Source organism: Genypterus blacodes, unplaced genomic scaffold, assembly GCF_046128005.1.
Source record: "Genypterus blacodes isolate CSIRO-AG114 ecotype Tasmania unplaced genomic scaffold, CSIRO-AGI_Gbla_v1 ptg000020l_1, whole genome shotgun sequence".
Lineage (NCBI taxonomy): Eukaryota > Metazoa > Chordata > Actinopteri > Ophidiiformes > Ophidiidae > Genypterus > Genypterus blacodes.
The window spans coordinates 1,087,719-1,107,329 of NW_027466833.1; the positions used below are offsets into that span (position 1 = coordinate 1,087,719).

The 19,611-nt window shown below is 47.5% G+C and overlaps 1 protein-coding gene across 2 annotated transcripts in view; it reads right to left on the bottom strand.

Moving 5' to 3' along the window:
• Positions 1-17,714, bottom strand: part of LOC142991681 (SH3 and PX domain-containing protein 2A-like) — a 41,491-nt gene extending 23,777 nt beyond the window's left edge. For both annotated transcript variants that reach the window (XM_076141783.1, XM_076141782.1), the window contains exons 1-6: positions 17,423-17,714; positions 15,542-15,622; positions 10,895-10,970; positions 10,112-10,188; positions 9,353-9,444; positions 3,540-3,571 (exon numbers count right to left, since the gene is read on the bottom strand). In XM_076141783.1, coding sequence (XP_075997898.1) covers positions 3,540-3,571; positions 9,353-9,444; positions 10,112-10,188; positions 10,895-10,970; positions 15,542-15,622; positions 17,423-17,494 — 430 coding nt within the window. In that variant the 5' untranslated portion in view covers positions 17,495-17,714. The remainder of the gene's footprint in view (positions 1-3,539; positions 3,572-9,352; positions 9,445-10,111; positions 10,189-10,894; positions 10,971-15,541; positions 15,623-17,422) is intronic.
• Between the last annotated feature and the right edge of the window lie 1,897 nt (positions 17,715-19,611).

Genomic DNA, 19,611 nt, shown 5'->3' on the forward strand with positions numbered 1-19,611 from the left:
TCCTTTAAATACTCTATAGCTGTTTATTGAGGTGAATTGTTGATTGAAAATATGGCACTAGACTACTTTAAGACCTTTTTAAGATGGAAATCCTCAAAATTGGAGGCACCCGCCCAACATCTGAGGGGTGGAGAACCTCAACTCGGACTCCGACCCACCCAGAATGAAACCCCACCTTGGTTCAGATCTCCAAACCAAGCTACAATCTGGGGCAACTCTTCAACAACTTCAGTTAAAACAGGAGCAGAGACATTTGTTGAATCTGCAAAGAAAACAGCAAACAGCCTGCCTGAGATAAAGCCTGAGTGCGGCGGAGTAAACCTCCTCCAGTTCCCTTCAGTCCTCAGTCGCTGAGGGAGAAGATGGTGTTGTTACACGATTGTCAGAATGAGTTGCGAGCGCTCGTTTGTCACAAAGCTTCTCTGTGCCAGTCAAATCTTATCCATCTGCACATACAAACAAACACACAGACCTCTTGACCCTCCCACCCTCTAACATTAACCCCTTGGCTGCCTCAGAGCTCGCACACACACACACACCCACACAAGTAAACACCCCCCCACCCCCCTCACACACACACACACACACCACAGGCAAACTATATGCCCCCAGAGACCTGCAGCTCAAATAAAGACAGCAAGTCTGCGCACATAAACACACTCCCTCCGTCCGTGCTCAACACTGAAATGGTTTCCACTTGCCACGTAAACCTCCTCTCCTCTCCTCTCCATCTGCTTTTCACATGCACTACACCCCCGAGCACTCCATTTCTTTCCCTCTCTTACTCAATCCTCGTCGTGGGCTCCATCTCCTATCCTCTGCCGCGTCCTTGTCGTCGTCATTAATGATCTGAAGGCAATCGAACGATTCCGATCGGCGATTCAGTGAGTCAGCTTTGCTTCTTTTTAGGCGTGAATGTTTCAGTTTTCATTTCTCGTTTGTGTGCATCTACGCGTCCTAGATCGGGTAGAATCATGCTAATCCATCACATTAAGCATTCAGATGATAGGAAGTCCTTTTCTCTGTGATGTTTTCTGCCTCAAACTCATAAGTGTTTCTCATTTGACTTCCAAATGTGAAGTTGGAGGACAATAACACACTCACAGGCCAGAATCTGAATCAAAACACATGAAGGGTGAAACAAATAACACAATTCCCTTTAGAAGGTTCTCCACTCGCTTTAGGTGAATCTTAGGTTGATCTCTGTCCTTAAGAAGGAGAGAGAGAGAGAGAGAGAGAGAGAGAGAGAGAGAGAGAGAGCGAGAGAGAGAGAGAGAGAGAGAGAGGGAGACGTACGAAGACAAACGAGAAAGAAGCGCGAGTGTGACGATAACGATGACGACGTAGCTGGGATGTTAATGAGACGCGACGGTGACGATGAACAGTGACGGATCATCTGTCGCCGTCTTCGCCGTTTGCCAGGTTAAAACTCGAGTTGCCGGTCCAAACCTTTTAAGGGCTCGCAGTTTTGTGGCTGAATGGCAACATTCTCCTGTAGGGGCTCGGTGAAGCTCTTACAGGAGAGAGCGGCACTCTGTAATTATGGAAACCATAAGCTGCAGCCGCAGCACAAACTCACCGCAGACTCACTGTGGACTTCATCTGCCGTCCTGCTTTAAAGAAGCGGAGATCGATATTATGTTTCAGATGAAATGAGCGCTAAAGTCCAGCATGAGGACCACGGGGGCGACTTACAGAGGAGGAAGTTGTTTGTCGGTGTTTAAAAGTAATTAAAGACACATTTGAAGACATAATAAAGTGATTAGATGAGTATTTGTCGTAGTATTTCCTCCCATTGACACTTTCAGCATTTAGTTTCTGTTCTCTGCAGGTTTGCTCACTAATTCTCAGCCTAGTTTGTCATTTCACTCACGGCTTGATGAATCGCTCTTTAACGCACAACATCAATTCAGAACTAAAGCTCCAAGATGTCAGATGAGGAGGAGAGAGACAGAAGTGAAGCCTGGTGACTTGTTATTGTGGCAAAGTGAAGGTGGAGTGGACCCATACAAAGCACCACACACACACACACACACACACACACACACACACACACACACACACACACACACACACACACACACACACACACACACACACACACACACACACACACACACACACACACACACACACACACACACACACACACACACACACACACACACACACACACACACACACACACACACACACACACACACACACACACACACACACACACACACAGTGAAGCCGCCACATGTGGAATTTCCAGATGTCAAAGGAGCAGAACCAACCAATCCCATGTGAGCTCTGCCTTCCTGCGCTCACGTGACGCTGAGGCGCAGGTGAAAACACTTTGTGGACACGGCCAGGATTGTTTGGAACGGAATAAAGCTTCAGTACGCAGAAGTGTGTGGAAGCAGATACTGGAGAGATTTTGTTGAGTTAACACAAACGCACAAGAACTTCACTTCAATCGTACAGCTTCAACCTGGAATACTGTGATACATAAACCATGATGGTCACTGGTTTCCATTGATCTGTGGAATGTGAGACGCCTGCAGCAGCTCCGTTTGCATGGATACCAAACACACATCCTTACAAGTATGACATTTGTATAATTGCATATAGATGTGCAGCTGATAACAAATCTGCTTTCTGACCCAACCATCCAGGGAAACGGCTTTCCGGTGTCATTTAGAGCCGGGATGCAGCCCGTGAGCAAGTTTCCGATATGAATACAACTGGAAACCAATCTAATATCTTACACAGACTGAATGTGGGCCACGACACACACACACACACACACACACACACATACACACACGCACTCACACGGCTGAAATAAGACAAACTTTCCATTTTGCTACGTCGCAGGAATTCTCTGTTACGTAAAGCCGTGGATACGGTGGAACACATAACCACGTTAGAGCTGAGGTCTCGCTTGGTTTGGTGGCGTTTTCTGTCTCTGGAGCAGAAAATTCACTTACAGGTCACTGAGTGAGGCGATGATGTCATACTTCAGGGGGCAGAGGGGAGGGAAGGAAAGATGGCCGAGGCAACGCACAGCATCTGATTGCACAACTCACATGTAACTCAGTAATGCATGCGTGTGTGTGTGTGTGTATTCTGAGACTCTGTAGATACACACACACGATTACTACACTTGCGCAGCTGTGCACTAAACCCCTCTCATACTTTTCCTGCTGCCTCCTACGCCTCTATCCCCAGCTGAGTTACACACACACACACACACACACACACACACACACACACACACACACACACACACACCGGTGGTCCACTCCCACCCAACGCTATTTTCTTAACCATTTCATCACAATAGGACAGAAGGGGGTCAGGGTGTGTGTTTGGACGCACAGTAGCGCAACAGAGAAAAGGTTATCGACTGTGAAGAGGAACATTTAAAGTTGAAAGATATCGTTTGAATCACAATATTATCCAAGTGAGTCAGATGAAGACGTAAAGCAAACAGAACACAGAGTTGTTGATGAATGGATCTGTATGAAAGTAAAGATTGGGGTGATTCTTACCTGACTTGCGTCTCCCGGAGCCGCCGCAGTCTCTGAAAAAGAGGCAACAGCAGAAAGCCATGGTCAGTATGTGAGTGTGTGAGTGTATGAGTGTGTGTCCGCGGGGTGAGGTCGCAGCATTAACGGGGACTTGACCTTTCCACTCGGCGCTATCTGCTGAATCTGTGCCGCCAAACCCATCCCCAACGCATTTGGCACCCAAGTACCAGCCAAGCCCTCTCTGAGAATGCATTCAGACACTGACACACTATAGCAGAGGGGAAGCAGACAGGGTGTGTTTGCGCGCGTGTGTGTGTGTGTGTGCGTGTGCCTGTGTGTGCATGCCTCTGGACCGCAGCTAAAGTGTGTCAAGGACAGGGACAGAGGAGGTGATCAAAGCTTTTAGCCAGTGTTCTCTCTGTATGTGTGTGTGTGTGTGTGTGTGTGTGTGTGTGTGTGTGTGTGTGTGTGTGTGTGTGTGTGTGTGTGTGTGTGTGTGTGTGTGTGTGTGTGTGTGTGTGTGTGTGTGTGTGTGTGTGTGTGTGTGTGTCCGAACTACGGAGCATCTGGCTTCAACACAGCTGCTCCTGTTTAACAGAACATTACTTATTTCATGGAGGACGGTATCGTATCCAGCCGCTTCCATTCACTGCAGATGTGCGAGCGTCTTTCTGTTCCAAAGCCTCCTCGACTTAAACAAATGATTCTGTCTGAACGAGGCTCAGCGTCCGTGGAGCCGCTCGCCTCTTGTTGTGGTTATGAAGCACTTTGTCACTCTGCACACACGCAATCAAAACCTCCTGTGAGTGAAAGAGGTTATCTGCTTTTTAATCAAAGTAGAGTGACGAAAAATGTTTGATAAGTTTAGGTTTTATTGTGATTTATACATAGAAGGACTTTAGGAGTGTGCTACCTTTGGTTCTGTCCTGTTGGTTGGATGATTAGAAGAGACTGGATGTTTGTATGTTCTAGTTAGGAGGGTGTGTGTGTGTGTGTGTTTATGTCTTGTTTGCTTGTTCTGCTGTAGTTAACAGCGTGAGGAGCAGGAGGTTTGAGGCAGAGGGGAGCCGACACCTGGATCCTCTCAGGCCAGCAGCAGGCCTGCAGCCACGGCCCGTTGTGGACCTGAGTGCATGTTTGGATGAAGCTGCAGCACCCTGAGCCAGATCAACCGCCTGTTTGTCCACGAGCGGCCTGTCCTTCACCTCAGCCAACAAATAGAGAAGAGAGATCCCTAGTTTAAGTCTGATTTAGATTCCAGATTGAGTCAGATTACTTGTTTGTGTGAACAAACTCGTTCTGATTCTGATTCCGACCTTCTGAACTCCATTCCTCTCTGAGTCTCTTGCGTAATAACAACCTGATCCATCTTTGCCTCATTAACACAATAAGAGCTGCAGGGTAAGTCGGTGGCTTTCAGGCGCCGTGAAGCGATTCGCCTCGCTCCAGCTAAATGACAACGCTTCCCTTTTCTTCCTCTTCTTCATCTAAACATTGTTGTACCGTTTCCTGTGTTGTTCTCTTACTGTTTCTTCAGCTGAAGTCATTTTTCTGGCACCAAACGTTTCACTTTCCAGATGTATGAAGAACCATCAGGCAGAGCGATGCTCCCAGTCACACACACACACACACACGCACACACACAACATACCTACGTTATTATGTTACGCAAACAGAAATCCAACCCCGAGTGTGACTTTGTACAAACAAAGGCTTAACTTTCATTCTGTGACGGACAGAAACTCAAATAAAGCCAAACCTAAACGCTGCTGCTGTTTAATACGCAAACAATAATGCAAAGTCTATATGTGACTATGAAATATGATGTAATGTTTTCAACCGACTGAACTCACAGATCACACACAGGGCAAACAGCTCACAGCTCACAGCAGGAAGTTTATGTTCTCGTCTTTTTCAAAATAAAGGCGGCATTCCTTTAGGTAATGTAGCAGAAACAGGCGGCTCAATTACAGCATGTTTACAGCCACGCGTTCAGACACCGCTCATTTAACACACACACACACACACACTCCAGACAGTCCAACACCCCCCACACGCTATAACACGCAACACCAATTAAACTACACACTCATTTAAACATCTCTGACATGCTATATGATGCATCCTGCTGGAGGGCCGAGGAAGCTGAGGTCAGGACTGCAGAGGGTTCTGAGGGGGGAGGGGGGGATAGAATGTCGATGCTTGACTGGCCCTGCGCGCTCCTGACCCTGGAATAATATTCTTCCCAGGAGGAGAAACTGGCCGCTTCTATCAGCAGTAAAATCTAATGGATGCAGAAAAGGTGAAAGGAGAGGAAATGTGTCTGAACACTGGGAAAGGTTTCAGATTTTAGCCTTTTGGTTAAGTAGGAGTGTGTGTGTGGGGGTCTGGAGGGGGTGGGGGGGTTGCAGCCTTTATACTTACATACACTTTTACTTCAGATAACCTCATGTGCACAACACACACACACACACACAAACACACACACGTATGCCTCAAAGGCTGAACACGCCATTAAAGCTCTGAGCCGGTGAGAGTCAGCGCTAAGCTCGACTTGACAGTAACCATCTGTGTGTGTGTATGTGTGTGTGTGTGTGTGTGTGTGTGTGTGTGTGTGTGTGTGTGTGTGTGTGTGTTTGTGTCTCTGTGGTGGGTCTATTAGAAATGGAATGTGTAGAGATATTACTCTTTCGCTCACGTTTCTCGGCCCAAACTAGACGGCCTACATCGCCGCTCGCCTCAGCTCGGCTCAGCTCGGCTCGGCTCGGCTCGGCGTATACATTACACAGACACGCCCCCCCGAGCGCCGACCCCAGATTAACCCCGGCAGGAGTCACCTCCAGCTCCACGTCACAGGACAGGAAACCGTTGCGATAGAACAGAGAGGAGCTGTGTGTGTGTTTGAATCAACACAGCAAGGCAAACACACACACACACGCAGAGACAAGCAAGCGAGGTGAATTCATCGCAAACTGGCCCGAAATCTCCAGAAAACGTGGTGATGATTGCGCAATGATGTCAAGAGAGAAGAATGTTAGTTTGACCGCACATCAGCCACTAATAACATCCCTGGTGGTGAAACACTGCTGTGAGATCAAACTAACTGTACGCCGCTGCCTCACATGAACGTGTCAGTGAAGGCAGCACGGCTCCACTGGCACATCTGCGTGTCCTAACATGACATATAGTACATACATACATACAACATGAACCCCGTATGGAACCGAGGCGTCCGTGTCTGCACTCCACTCCCTCAGGCCTGCAGAGAAAAGGCTCCACTTCTCAGATCGTTGTGTAACTAAGAGATTTAATTGCGGAAAAAAGATTAGAAATGAAACCTGCGCTGCCGGACAGGAGGACGTTTGGTTTAGCTACGATCAGCGCCGTTGTTTTGAGTTCTTGCTGATATTGTTATTGGACTTGGGGATCATACTCCATCACTACATCACTGAGGGAACACATCGCCACGCCGCCTTCATCTCCCCCTGGATCAAAACAAGCTTCATCCTCTCGAACTCTGAGATTTGACTAACCAGGAATGCATGAATGGGATCAGGAGGCATTGAAGTGCTGTCAGCCATTAGCTCAGAGTGTGTGTGTGTGTGTGTGTGTGTGTGTGTGTGTGTGTGTGTGTGTGTGTGTGTGTGTGTGTGTGTGTTTGGGTTGGACAGAGTTGAACACTGCAGCTTTATTCCTATTAAACAGTCCTGGTTTCAATCTATAGACCGCCCCGCCCATATACGTCCACTTCCTCCCCTATCTTCAGTTGTGGCTTTTTCCTATCTTCCATTGTCTGCATCTGCGTGCCGCCTACTGGGCCCCATATGCTGCGGCGCACGCTCCAGATGTAGATCCGGAGCCCGCAATATGTTATCATGGACAATTTGAGGGACGTTTAGTCAAATCACATGACCGATCTCTGCATGTGTGATGGAACTGCCTGTCAACATGTCAACACAATACAATCAGACGATCCAATCAGAAGCAGCTGGTGCAGTTCAGCTGCAGATACGCCTGCCTGAGGACAGAACTTCTGCTTTAAATAGAGACATTTGGGATTTTTTGGGGGGAATTACACACACACATATAAATAAACATATTCCTGTGTTGCCCTTAAAAAGGCGACGCTCTCGGAAAATGGAACTGTTCCCCAGGCGCTGCACTGTGGCCGCCCGCTGCTTCTCCGTAGTTAGGATGGGTCACAATCACGAGGACAAATCACCCCGGGAGGAATAATAAAGTAGAACTTAGCTTTAAAAATGCAATGTCTGGCAAAGTCACCTTGCTTATAGGGCAGCAGAAGATGTAAATTCTACCTGGGAGGATAAAGGAACGCCATACCTGTGCAGGCGTTTGCTCATTTATCCTCTCAGCTCTAAACTAATTAGTCTACAAAACGATATGTAATTTGCTTCAACGTGTTAGAGCCAATAATAATTACACGGCATCACACACCTGTCTGTGGTTGTTTATGTAACAGGATGAATGTTGTCTATAGGGTTACTGTGAAAGCTGTGTTCTTCATCTTCACTCACAAATAATGTATATGTATGTTATCCAAATGTTAATCAGGTATCTAAGCCTTATTGTTGTAAACTGCAGTTATCAGCCACTAGATTTCCTTTTAAATTATAACCTCCGGTCCCTTCTGTATTCATACCGGCGCTCATGTGTTGCTATTCATTGAAAAAAGACAGTATCTTCTCAGACTTGTTAGCGGTGACGTAGCGCTCTCTTGTGACAGAGAAAGAGAACAGCTTCCATGTATTTATGCTTGTTAATAAAATCCCTGCAGTGAGCTGTGTTGGCCGTTAGATGGCGGTAGTGGATGATAGAGTCTGATGACAGAGACTTTAATGAATCCACCAAATGTCCCCGAATGGAGGAAAATACCACCAAATGCATCATGGGATCATTTTAGTGCTAATTAATCCCTGTAGTAGAGCTATGTTGGATTGATTGGAGAGTTTACTGATCAGGAGTACTGATCAGGAGGCAATGATTATGGCTTTGATCCCCTTTTCCAATTATTTCCTCACACGTTGTGATTTTAGGACATTGCCGTGTTGCCTTTCCTTTGATCATGTGGCTTTATGGGTGTTCAGATCCCCTCCACCCCCCCGCCCGGCACGGTGGACTGGACCACCTGGGTGGTGTGTGTGGCTTTAGGCCGCTTCGCCTCAGCTTAAGCTGTCACACAAGACTGAAGGAGCATCTCACTTTGAAGTGGGATTTATATGTATGTGTGTAGGGGGGGTTAGAGGGCGAGGGGAGGGGCCTGGTGGGGCCACTCAAGACGTCACACACACACACACACACACACACACACACACACACCATATATTCCCCCGTGAGCGTATCGGTGCGGTGTGTTTACAGCAATCAGGGGGTTTGATGAGTAGAGATGATTTCCCAAATTGCAGCTTTTGGCAAAATTCTGAAACGGCATCAATCACAAAGAGGGATAAAACAAAACAACAGCTCTGACACCCGTAAACGAGGGCGGCTCTGTAATTACTCCCACGCTGACTTTGAACTGAGTATGACAAACGAGCGGGATCACAGCCCTCATCTGCCCTCAGACTTGAACTCGCCCCGTCCGCTCTCGATGCGGCCGATCCTTACTCTGCTGATCCTTACTCATGTCGTGCTGGAGTCGGGTGTCGCCTCCCAGCAATCGCCATTAATAAATCACGCCTATCAATCATCTCTGACAGGCGGTAAAGCCCCGTGGACGGAGATCAAGACGAGGTGATACAGAACCACACACACACACACACACACACACACACACACACATCTGACGTAGTATGGTGTCAGAGGGTGATACTCACTCAGTGGGAGGGTTGAGGTCCTCCGCCGTGGTCTCAAAGAACTTAAGGACCTCTTCGCTCTGGGAGAGGTGGGAGGGGAGCTTCATCAGAGCCTGTGGGAGGAGCCAACAGAAGGACTCGCTTAATGACCTCATTGTCCAGCAGCATTTTAAAATGTCACATGCGTTTGCGTAATTGTTCCACGGTCGGTCCGCTGTGCAGACCAGGATGAGGTGTGGAGGGTGTGGAGGGGAAGGAAGAGGGTTCAGAGCCCGGAGGGAGGGATGGAACAAAGCAGAACAAGCACAGGGTGATACGGTAACACAGAATGAGGCCACAGCGCCGGAATCAGAAACCGGTCCATACAAGGCAATCCTATCTTTACACGGCTTTACATTTCTCCACATCGCCTCTCTCTCTCTTTCTGGTTGATGGAGTATAAGAGCGTCTGACCGCGCCGGAGCTCTGCTGATTCATTCTGACGCTCTGGACTGGGCTTCACCCCTGCGTGGCCCCGCTTCCCTCGTTTCCCTCGTTTCCTTTATGAGCTGCCTATTTACATCACCGGCAGGAAATGAGCGGCGCAGATAGAGCCGCTGCCTTCCTGTCCAGGCTGGTGGGGGAGAGAGATACCGAGAGAGACTCTGCAGGCAAACACAAGCAGCAGGGAGTCGAAACGCAGATAAAAGTGCTCGTCTAAACAGAAGGAGATAAACAAAAGGAAGGAGCGCCCAAACATCTGCCTGCTTCCCTGTGACAGTGCGTCTCTCTTGGTCTTACTTTGCAGTAGTTGTCCAGGTGCTTCAGTCTTCTGACAGCGACGTCTCTGATGTGACTGCGGCGAAACAAGACTTTACCTGCAGAGGAACAAAAGAATCAGTCAGTCCTCCTAAACATGAAGAAAGGCTTCTTCTCTTCTTCTCTTTTGAAGCCCCGCGGGGGGGAATAACTGCTTTTATTGCTGCGATTTCTCATTATGTTTGTGGCGTGTGTACGGGAACACAGCTGACCCCGGTGGTGAGACTGCAGACGGATCAAAACAGCAACAGAGGCCACTGGATGCAGCTGTGTGTGACAAAGAGCCTCTTCACTGCTCCTCTCTGCCCTCAGGCCACAATGAGTTTATCAGATTAGAGCGTTCCCTCCCTGCCAGCCTCCTACTGCCATGGCAGACCGCAAATTGATTTGGGTTTGGGAGGAGCAGAGAGCAGCAGATAATGACAATGCGATGTGGTAGGCTGAGCTGCAGAGGAACGGAGGAGGAGGACTGACAAACATTGGGGTTGTGCGTGAAAAATGTCTGTAGGCCTTTGTGTGTCGCTCGAGCTGGCAGGGACGCTGGAGAGCTGCCGTCTGCTGGAGCGCTGCCGTCTGCTGGAGCGCTACAGACTGCTGGATAAGTGGAAGTTAGAAGTATGAGTAGGAGTAGTGTGTGTGTGTGTGTGTGTGTGTGTGTGTGTGTGTGTGTGTGTGTGTGTGTGTGTGTGTGTGTGTGTGTGTGTGTGTGTGTGTGTGTGTGTGTGTGTGTGTGTGTGTGTGTGTGTGTGTGTGTGTGCTCCTCACCTGGCAAAAATGGAATAATCCTCTTTTTCGGGTCCTTTTGTCCACCTTCAATAGGGAACTTGTCCAGGATTCGCATCTGAAAGAGAAGAAACAAAGCAAAGGAAACTTAACTAAGATGCTTTTAACAGTTAAATGCCTCACAGTGAGAGTTGCACAACTTATCCAATAAAGATCAAATATGAAATCATGGAGTATCACAATCTGTTCCAGAATAATTGCAACATCTGCAGAATCGTGTCACCCTCACTGTTCCAGGCTCCATCTTTCCTCTACTAAAGTATCAGATCAGAGGGTTTAAAGTGAAGGAATCTGAGATGAAGATGGAGACAAGAAGAGGGATTGCAGCAGCAGACGACCTCCGTGTTTCATGGCTGCAGCTCAGGGTGTAATTACACACGAGGCACGGAAAAGCTGCCGGGTCGTGACACTGCACACTTTGATCTGTGTGGCAGCGGACAGAGGCGACGTCACCCGCGCTCAAGACCTCAAACGCCTCAAACTTCCACTTAAGCAGCTTAAGAAGCCCAAAGAGTGGATGATGAAGACTTTGATGTACGCTTCCAGAGCATGATCACACTTTAAACACGGATCAGCTGGGCCGTACCATCCTGCACAGCGATGACAGGACGCAACCACATGTTTGTGTATCTCTAGGTTTAAGCATGAAATATGAAGAAAGGCCGCCAAGACGTCGAGCATGCATCTGTGTGTGTCTCAAGTTTCCTCTTTGAATAAATCACGGAGCTCTGACGTGAAGTGAAGCACATGAGAGCATCCTACAGTAACAACACGCTCCAGAGCCCACAAGCTGGCTCCGCCCCTGTTCTGCCTTGCCTCGTTCCAGATGTGCTCCGGTGAACTGGGAAGGCTTGAGCCGCGTAGAGCTGAGAAGTTCACACACATGCACACACACACACCGAGGCCGGAGTGAGTCTGGGCCGAGCCAAGGAGGACCAGGTGGACAAACAGGACCCGGGCCAGCAGAGGAGGGTGAAGCTGGATCCTCTCTGTCTGGGACCAGGAGGAGTTTGTTTGTGGGACTTTTCCAGCGAGAGGCGCTTTGGGTTTCTCCTCTTGCGGTTCTTTCTTTTTTCCCCGACTCATCTGCTGCCTTTGCTAAAAACTCCAATCCCCCTTCCTCCTCCTCCTCCTCCTGCTCCTGCTTGCAGCAAACCCAGAACATTCTTCCTTCTTAAACAGGCAGCCGTCGTTATTGTGTTTTATAACAGTAAAAGGCTGAGTATCAGAAAGAAAGCTCTGGTTAACCGCTGCTGTCTAAATCAGGCTGAACGCACAGAAACCTCGTTTAGCAGCCGGAGAATGAAGACACAACACATCACAACAAATATAAACCAGACTGGGACACAATGGCAGAAATAAAAACCGCAGCGTTCTCTGTTATTCGACCCCAAATCAACAGCCTGTGGCCCTTCACACACACACACACACACACACACACACACACACTGAGCCACACACTCATCAGCTTCCTCACAAGACGGCAGCGCTCACTCAGCACCTCGCAAACATCCACATCCACGGCTGTTTCCAACTGATGACGCCGCCGCTTCCTTCCTCCCCACGGGCCGGGACAGGTGGGGAAAGCTGTCACTATGGCAACAGTTATGACACAATCCTACACCTATGATGCATTCCGGGCACTTATACCAGCGAAGGTCGCATTGTTTACACTATTCTGCTTTTGCCAGCATTCCCAACTGGGGAAATGAACACTTCAGCAGGGCGACAGGTGCTACGATGACATCACCTTTCACCGTCTCATTCTTCACGGTGCGAATAAGTGCCTGAGGAAGAGAGGGTGCCACACACACACACACACACACACACACACACACACACACACACACACACACACACACACACACACACACACACACACACACACACACACACACACACACACACACACACACACACACACACACACACACACACACACACACACACACACACACACACACACACACACAACTTTGGACTCATTTTGGCGCTGAATGATGATAACAAGGAAAACCCGGAAAGCTTCTGTAACGCTGTGATGATGAAGATATGAAGCGTTTCGACTTAATTACACTCAAGGGAGAGAGAGAGAGAGAGAGAGAGAGAGAGAGAGGGGGGAAAGAGAAAGAGGGGGAGAGAGAGAGGGAGAGAGGGCAAGAAACAGACAAAGAGACTTCTTAGCAGAGAGAGTTTGGAAGAATGTCTGAGTGGGATAACTCAAATTCTGTCTCCGGGTTGTTTTGACATCCACTCCATGATTGTTTACTGCAGAGTCGTTATGCTGCAACACTTTTCCTGCTCTGAAATCAACTCGGACTCAAGCTTTTCTGGCAGGTTTCACCACAAAACTCTGCTCTGCTGTCAGAGATCCTGATAAAATAAAAAGTACTCATCATAAACAAGCGAGTCATCCTTCAGACCAGATGTTGCTGCAGGGTTTTGGAGGAACAGAACTTATCTGGAGTGACTTAAGGGACATTTATCAGGGATTCTCTGCCATTAAACCGCCTCTAAAGTACCTCAGGCTTGATAAAGGAGCGGTTTAAAGGCCCAGCTTATGTCAGGAATGTGAGCCAGACACATTCTAATACACACAGAGCTGAGCTGACCCCCGCTCCAACTCCACCGTCCAACAATAATGTGGACTAAGGGATTTTTGGAGGATTTTAAGTCCAAAAAGGAAATCGGGTCGGCTTGCACGGTCCACAATCCCCCTGTGGAACACCGTGACCCTGTGGCTGCAGGGTGTGTGTGAGTGTGTGTGTGTGTGTGGGCGGGGGGGACGTCACTGTATCTCTCTGAGGCTTCAACTCTGCCTGACACACTGACCACACTGACACACACACACTACTTCTGCCTGCGTCAAACACACGACGGTGCAAAAACATGTCCCCCTATCGACACCAGAAACTGCTCAGGCTCAGTTGGGCTCAGCCAGGCTCAGTCAGGCTCAGCCATACTCCACACACTCACACACACGCCCGCTTCACTCTGCACGTATGAGACAAAGCCCATATTTCATTTTAGAGCCAGAAGCGAAGATAAAGAGAGAAGGAATAAGATAAAAAAGATTCTGTGATTCTGCTGATTTATGAGAGAGAAGTTAGAAGTTATCAGATGTGCATTAAAGTTTGAAACATTTGCCAATAAATCCTGATACTTTATCTTTAGAGGAGGAACGCCGCCTGTTCTTGGCGTGGACACAGCGCTGACTGACATGAGACAGAACAGAAACATGAAGGATCAGCCGCTGCCGTCTCCTGTGACCTCATGCAGCTCTGGACCGCTCACGTCTGAGTTCACGCACATGAGAGGAGATCAGGGTCACATTCTTCTAGCAGAGGGTGTGGAGCATAGTGTAGCGTTTTAACACAAAACCAGCAATTGTGCAGCAGATTCGGGGCAGAAATGAAACGTAGGTGCCACTTGGCCGTCACACAGCGAACGCTCTGTGACCGATGAGCTGCAGAGAGAGGAATCCAGAGGCGCTAATAAAACGAGGGGGGGGGGGGCTGGGGGGGGCCGGATGGGCCTGGTTTAGTTTGAGTGTGTTGGAATCAACCAGAGGAGGCACGTGCAGCTATAAAACGCCAAAATACAAAAGAGGATTGCAGTCCAAACTCCCTTTAATTGAGTGGCTGCATGCGAGCTGTTAACTCATCACCGCCCCTTTCCTATTTACATGCAGTGCATTCTGGGATTGCTCCTTTCTTTTCCCGTAAACGGAAACTTTCCCCTCTTAGAAGCTTTCTGCAAATCTCACCGACTGACTCACGTAACAATAAATACATGTTAGGAGAGGGAGAGTGTCTTTAAAGGACTAAATCACAGAGCGTCTGCCTGAGCTCCACTCAGGCTGCGTCACCGCTGACCTGTGTGATTATGTTCATAAGCCCCGGAGCTAACACATCACAGCGTCTTCGTCCATTTTGTGTGGACAGCTGCTGCCTGTTGTTCTTAACCAGACAAACAGTCAGTGACAGCGGGGATCTACGGAGAAGACTAATGTTTACAGAGACGGGAAAGAAGCTCCGTTTCCATCTGCGGGCCGGTGCAGAACTCTGTGGCTATTAGCAGGAGAGCCCAGAACAAAGGCTCTCCTCTGTTTGGGCCGGCCCAGCAGAGGCGCAGCGCAGTGCCGTCTGGCTGTTGCGAGTTATCTGAGAAGAGCCAGAGACGGGGAAACGGCGTGACCGTGTACAGACTTCACATTCTCTCTCCCCGGGCCGTTGCTTTGGCGACGGAGACAGAAAGTGTAACCTTTGTGTCGCTGAAGGCAGCGGCCCTCCATCCAAACTCCTGTCCGGGCTCATGTTTCTGCATTGTTTGAGTGAATGTGGCACATCTGCTGAGTGGTTTCCCTCCCGTTTCTCAGGCCAGACGCCTCAAATGAGAGCTTTCATTCAACATAATGAGAGTTGTCGTCCAGCTGCTGAACACAGAGTTTGGAGCAAAAGGTCAAAGTGACCTAACAGAGCTTTAATACAGCCACATGGAATGGAAACATCCAGGCTGCTCTCCAGCCAGGAACCTTTTTACTGCTTGGGTAAAGTTTTTATTCCACCGATCACAGTTTGTCATAAACAGAACCGACAGGATCGAAGCGGTGTTGTAGCTTTGCCGTACCTGCAGGTCGAAGAACTTGCTGTATCTTCTGTAGATGATGTGGGACGTGGAGTCAGAGTAAGTGACGTTGATGAGGTACACCTAGAGAGAGAGAGAGAGAGAGAGAGAGAGAGAGAGGGAGAGGGAGAGGGGAAGAGAGAGAGAGAGAGAGATAGAGAGAGGGAGAGGGAGAGGGAGAGGGGAAGAGAGAGAGAGAGGAGCCATTAGCAACTCGACCGCTTTGTCAAAGACGCGGCGGCAGCACTTTAGCTTAAGTGCATTCCCTCCTCACTAAACTTCCAAAGGTCATCAGAGGTCAAACAAACCCATTAAGCTCATCCGCTTCAGTCACACATCGGAAAACTATCAGGGGTCAACAGTGAGAGGGCGACTGATTATGTCATTTATATTCCAGAATTAAAGATTTTAATTAGTGAGTCTCTGAGTTTAATCAAGCCAAAGTCTGATAAACAAACGCCTCCGTCCTCTCAGTGTTTCACTTTAATGTTCCACTAAATCTTTACCAATGAGACAAGAGCTGCCATTATGTCAACAACTTCTGTTACTTCCATCTATCAGCAGGAATCACAAAGAAGAAGACTTTATCCGTACAGGAGCCGGAGAAAGAACACTGCTTTCCTCTCTACACATGTTGTCCTGTTTACACAACAACAACAACACACTGCTGCTGCTGCTGTCAGAAGTTCATCCAAACTCAAATCTGTATTTGTCTCGGCGATAATCTGTCCCATAGACAAAGAGGACACGCCCCGAGGTTTGGAGACAGATGGCTGAACATCCTGAGCACATGGCACAGAGTGTTTACAGAGGCAGCAACATGTGGCGAGCGTCTGGAGGAGGAGATACCTGAGGCAGGTTCAGAGGAGGACCATCTGACAGAGGATTCAGGCCAGAGGTAAAGAGAGATACTGAGTCAACACACTGACGGGACAAAGAGCTGACAGGGCAGAAACACAGCTGAGACCAAAACCACACAACCCAGACTCCCTCTGATGAGACATGGATGTAGAAAATCATGATGTAATGTGATTTACCAGCAGTGTGACAACTTAAAGTGAAGATGACTGCAAACACACAAAGAAGCTGGAAACAAATGCTGAAACTAATTTAAAGCAAAATTGCAAAAACACTCAAAACGAAAATAACAAAATATAATGATCTATGGATAATTGATTGGCTGTAACCATAGAGACAATTTACATTAATAGACTCCAAACACACACATTGTGTTTTCACTCCACTGTCCTGTGTTTTCAAAGGGGATTCTGCAGGAAACAGAGGCGCAGTGGGATCTGATCCCTGCTGGAATTATCCCCCTCTGCCCGAGTGTAAACAGGGATTAACTGCCACACACACTCACACACACTAACACACTCTCAGGGCTCTCCTCTGCCATGCGTTCCTGCTAGGAAGTCACACTTGAACCTTGGGGACAAAAGACAAAGGCTTGCTTCTTTCCTCTCCCTCAAACCGGATAAGCATTTCCAGTTGCTTAGCTCATAGATAATGAGATTTTATTTTTTTCCTCCTCCTCCTCCTCCTTCTCTTCCCTGTGGGGACTTCCCAGCCAACCCCTCACCTCCGGCTCCCATCCCAGGGGAAAGTCCTGGAGCGCCTCTCAGCAGGAGACGGATGATGCGATTGATCCAAACTCTCAGGTTAATTAATCCTATGGTGGACGCGATGGACTAAGTGGGTTTTGCTGTCCCGCGGAGACTTGGGGTTGTCCCCGCCTCAAGTCCCTGGAGACTTGAAGGCGTCACGCACAAGAAGACGCACTCAGCAATCAGCAGCGATGGCATGCAAGCGTGCAGAATAAAGCAGCGTGAAGACACTTGGAGGACACAATAGTCGAATATGCAGATGTGAGGGAGAACTTACATAATGTTTGGAGGGATTCCTTCTCTTCTGCACGTCCACAACGTTCACGTCCAGTACCGTTCGGAGCTGCATCTTCTCAGAACAAACAAGATACGAACCAGCAAAACACTTTAAACGCTACAGAACAAGATGGTCACCCATGAAAACGATGTGAAGTGGCGAAAATCATAAGAGGCGAGACTTCAGAGGTCACAGTCCCGGAAAGTGAAGTTGGTTTCAGAGGGAAAAGAGTCTTCTTCCAAGGAGCGATGGTGCCTGGCGGCCAGAGAGCTTCTGATCTCCAGGAGGAGTCTCTCTGTCAAACATGACAGAGGAATAAAAGTGTGGTTTTAACAGCGTCCTCCTCCCTCCAGAGGGGCTGGACCTCCCGAGCACAGCCGCAGGAGCAGAGGTTCAATCTGCGGGGCGGCGCCGCTGCTTCACATGGACTAATGACGTGAGACCTTCGAGGATTTCAGGGAAAACAGGAACATTTAAGGTTCATTCTTCATTTTCACATAAAATCTTAGTTTAACTGTTAATTATTTAGTTTGTATTATTGTATTTACTTAAAGGCATTAGCTAGCCTATGAGTGATTATTATTATTATTTATAGTACTAGTTAGTAGTAGTGTCTAATTTTATTTGTTTATTATTACTACTGTTGTTTGTTATTTTGGATACTTTTGTTTTGTTTTGTTTGGCCTATGAATTTATATCAAACTGACGCAATCATGTGAGATATCTTTTTAATCAGTTATCATTGTTTGTCAATGTAATATTAGCAGTAGTATAGTAGTAGTAGTAGCAGCAGCAGCAGCAGCAGCAGGAGCCTGTCTGCATTGTTTAGTTTTTAATTTATTTGCTTTACACTGCAACATTTATATTCTTGTTTCATTCTTTGCATTTGAAACATATAAAGTCTCCCGTTTGGGAATGAACAAGTTTTATCGTATCTTATCGTATCTCGTTTTTAAGGGGTTAACGGCATGTGCGTCTCAAAATGAGACAGGTTTTCTGACTGTACCTGAACTCAGCACACGGTGAACTCGTCCCCTAGTGGAGACTCGAGCAACTGCCCACTAATAAGGAGTTCCAAATCTTCCCATATGGGGGCGCTAAAGAACACAAAATGTCGTTAAAGATATTGCTGCTGCCCGAGTGCTCTTACAGCAGTGTGTACTAGTGCCGTTTCTGAAAGTGATTAACTTAATGTGGACTTGCAGATGTTTGCGTTAACATTACAATACATTAAAATTAAAGACACATACGAATAAAGACTATAAGACTGAAGTGGTGAGCAGTATTAACCACACTAAGAATGTAAGAAGCGCCTATTACACACCATTAGGCATTTGTGTGCCAAAACAACAGGGTAAACGTAAATAAATATATAGAGAGCCATAACACAACTTAGCGGAAATATTTTATGTCAAAATTTGATACATTTATTTAATCTTCAGAGCCAAAAGCTGTGTTCTTTTGCAGTTACTAGTTTCACTCTGACCTCCGGTAGACTATGCTTTCAATAACAAATGTGTCGGCTCAACCTAAATGTATTTATTTCCTCCTGATGACGACGGAACAGAAGTGGCATCATCGTGATGGACCCGAGAGGAGTTACAGGATACAGATACCGCTAATCAGCTGCGTCAAGCCCGCTACACACACAGAGACAAACACCGGATATCAGCACTTTCACCCGTCAATAAGACGAGCGAAGAAATGTTTAAAATATCCCCAGCATTTAACCTTGACTATTTTCAGTTATTGGATGCTACTTTTGTAAGCCCAAAAGTTGTTTACTTTTTTTCCTGTACTTGTAAACACTAGAAAGAATCATTTCGAATGTTTTCCTCTCCGAATGTGAAAAGCATTGACATTTGCAAGTTTCTAGTGGAGAAGGTAGTTTACGAGACTGTTTACCTTTGGAGGAGTAAACGGTCCAATAAAACATGACAATATGAATAGTAGGTGATAAATGAAGGCGTAGAATAGAATAGAAACAACATAAACACATCAAAATTAAAATTGCTAAACAAGCTGAGTTGTAAAACAAAGCAATACCACTACATCAAACCACTGTGAAAGCACTATGACGGCATTACAGATAAGAAATGTGACTCATCAAACATCATAAATGTGCTGTCTGTAACGGGATCCCGACTCATTCCGCGTCTTCCTCGTTTTATTCTGAAAGTTATGACCGG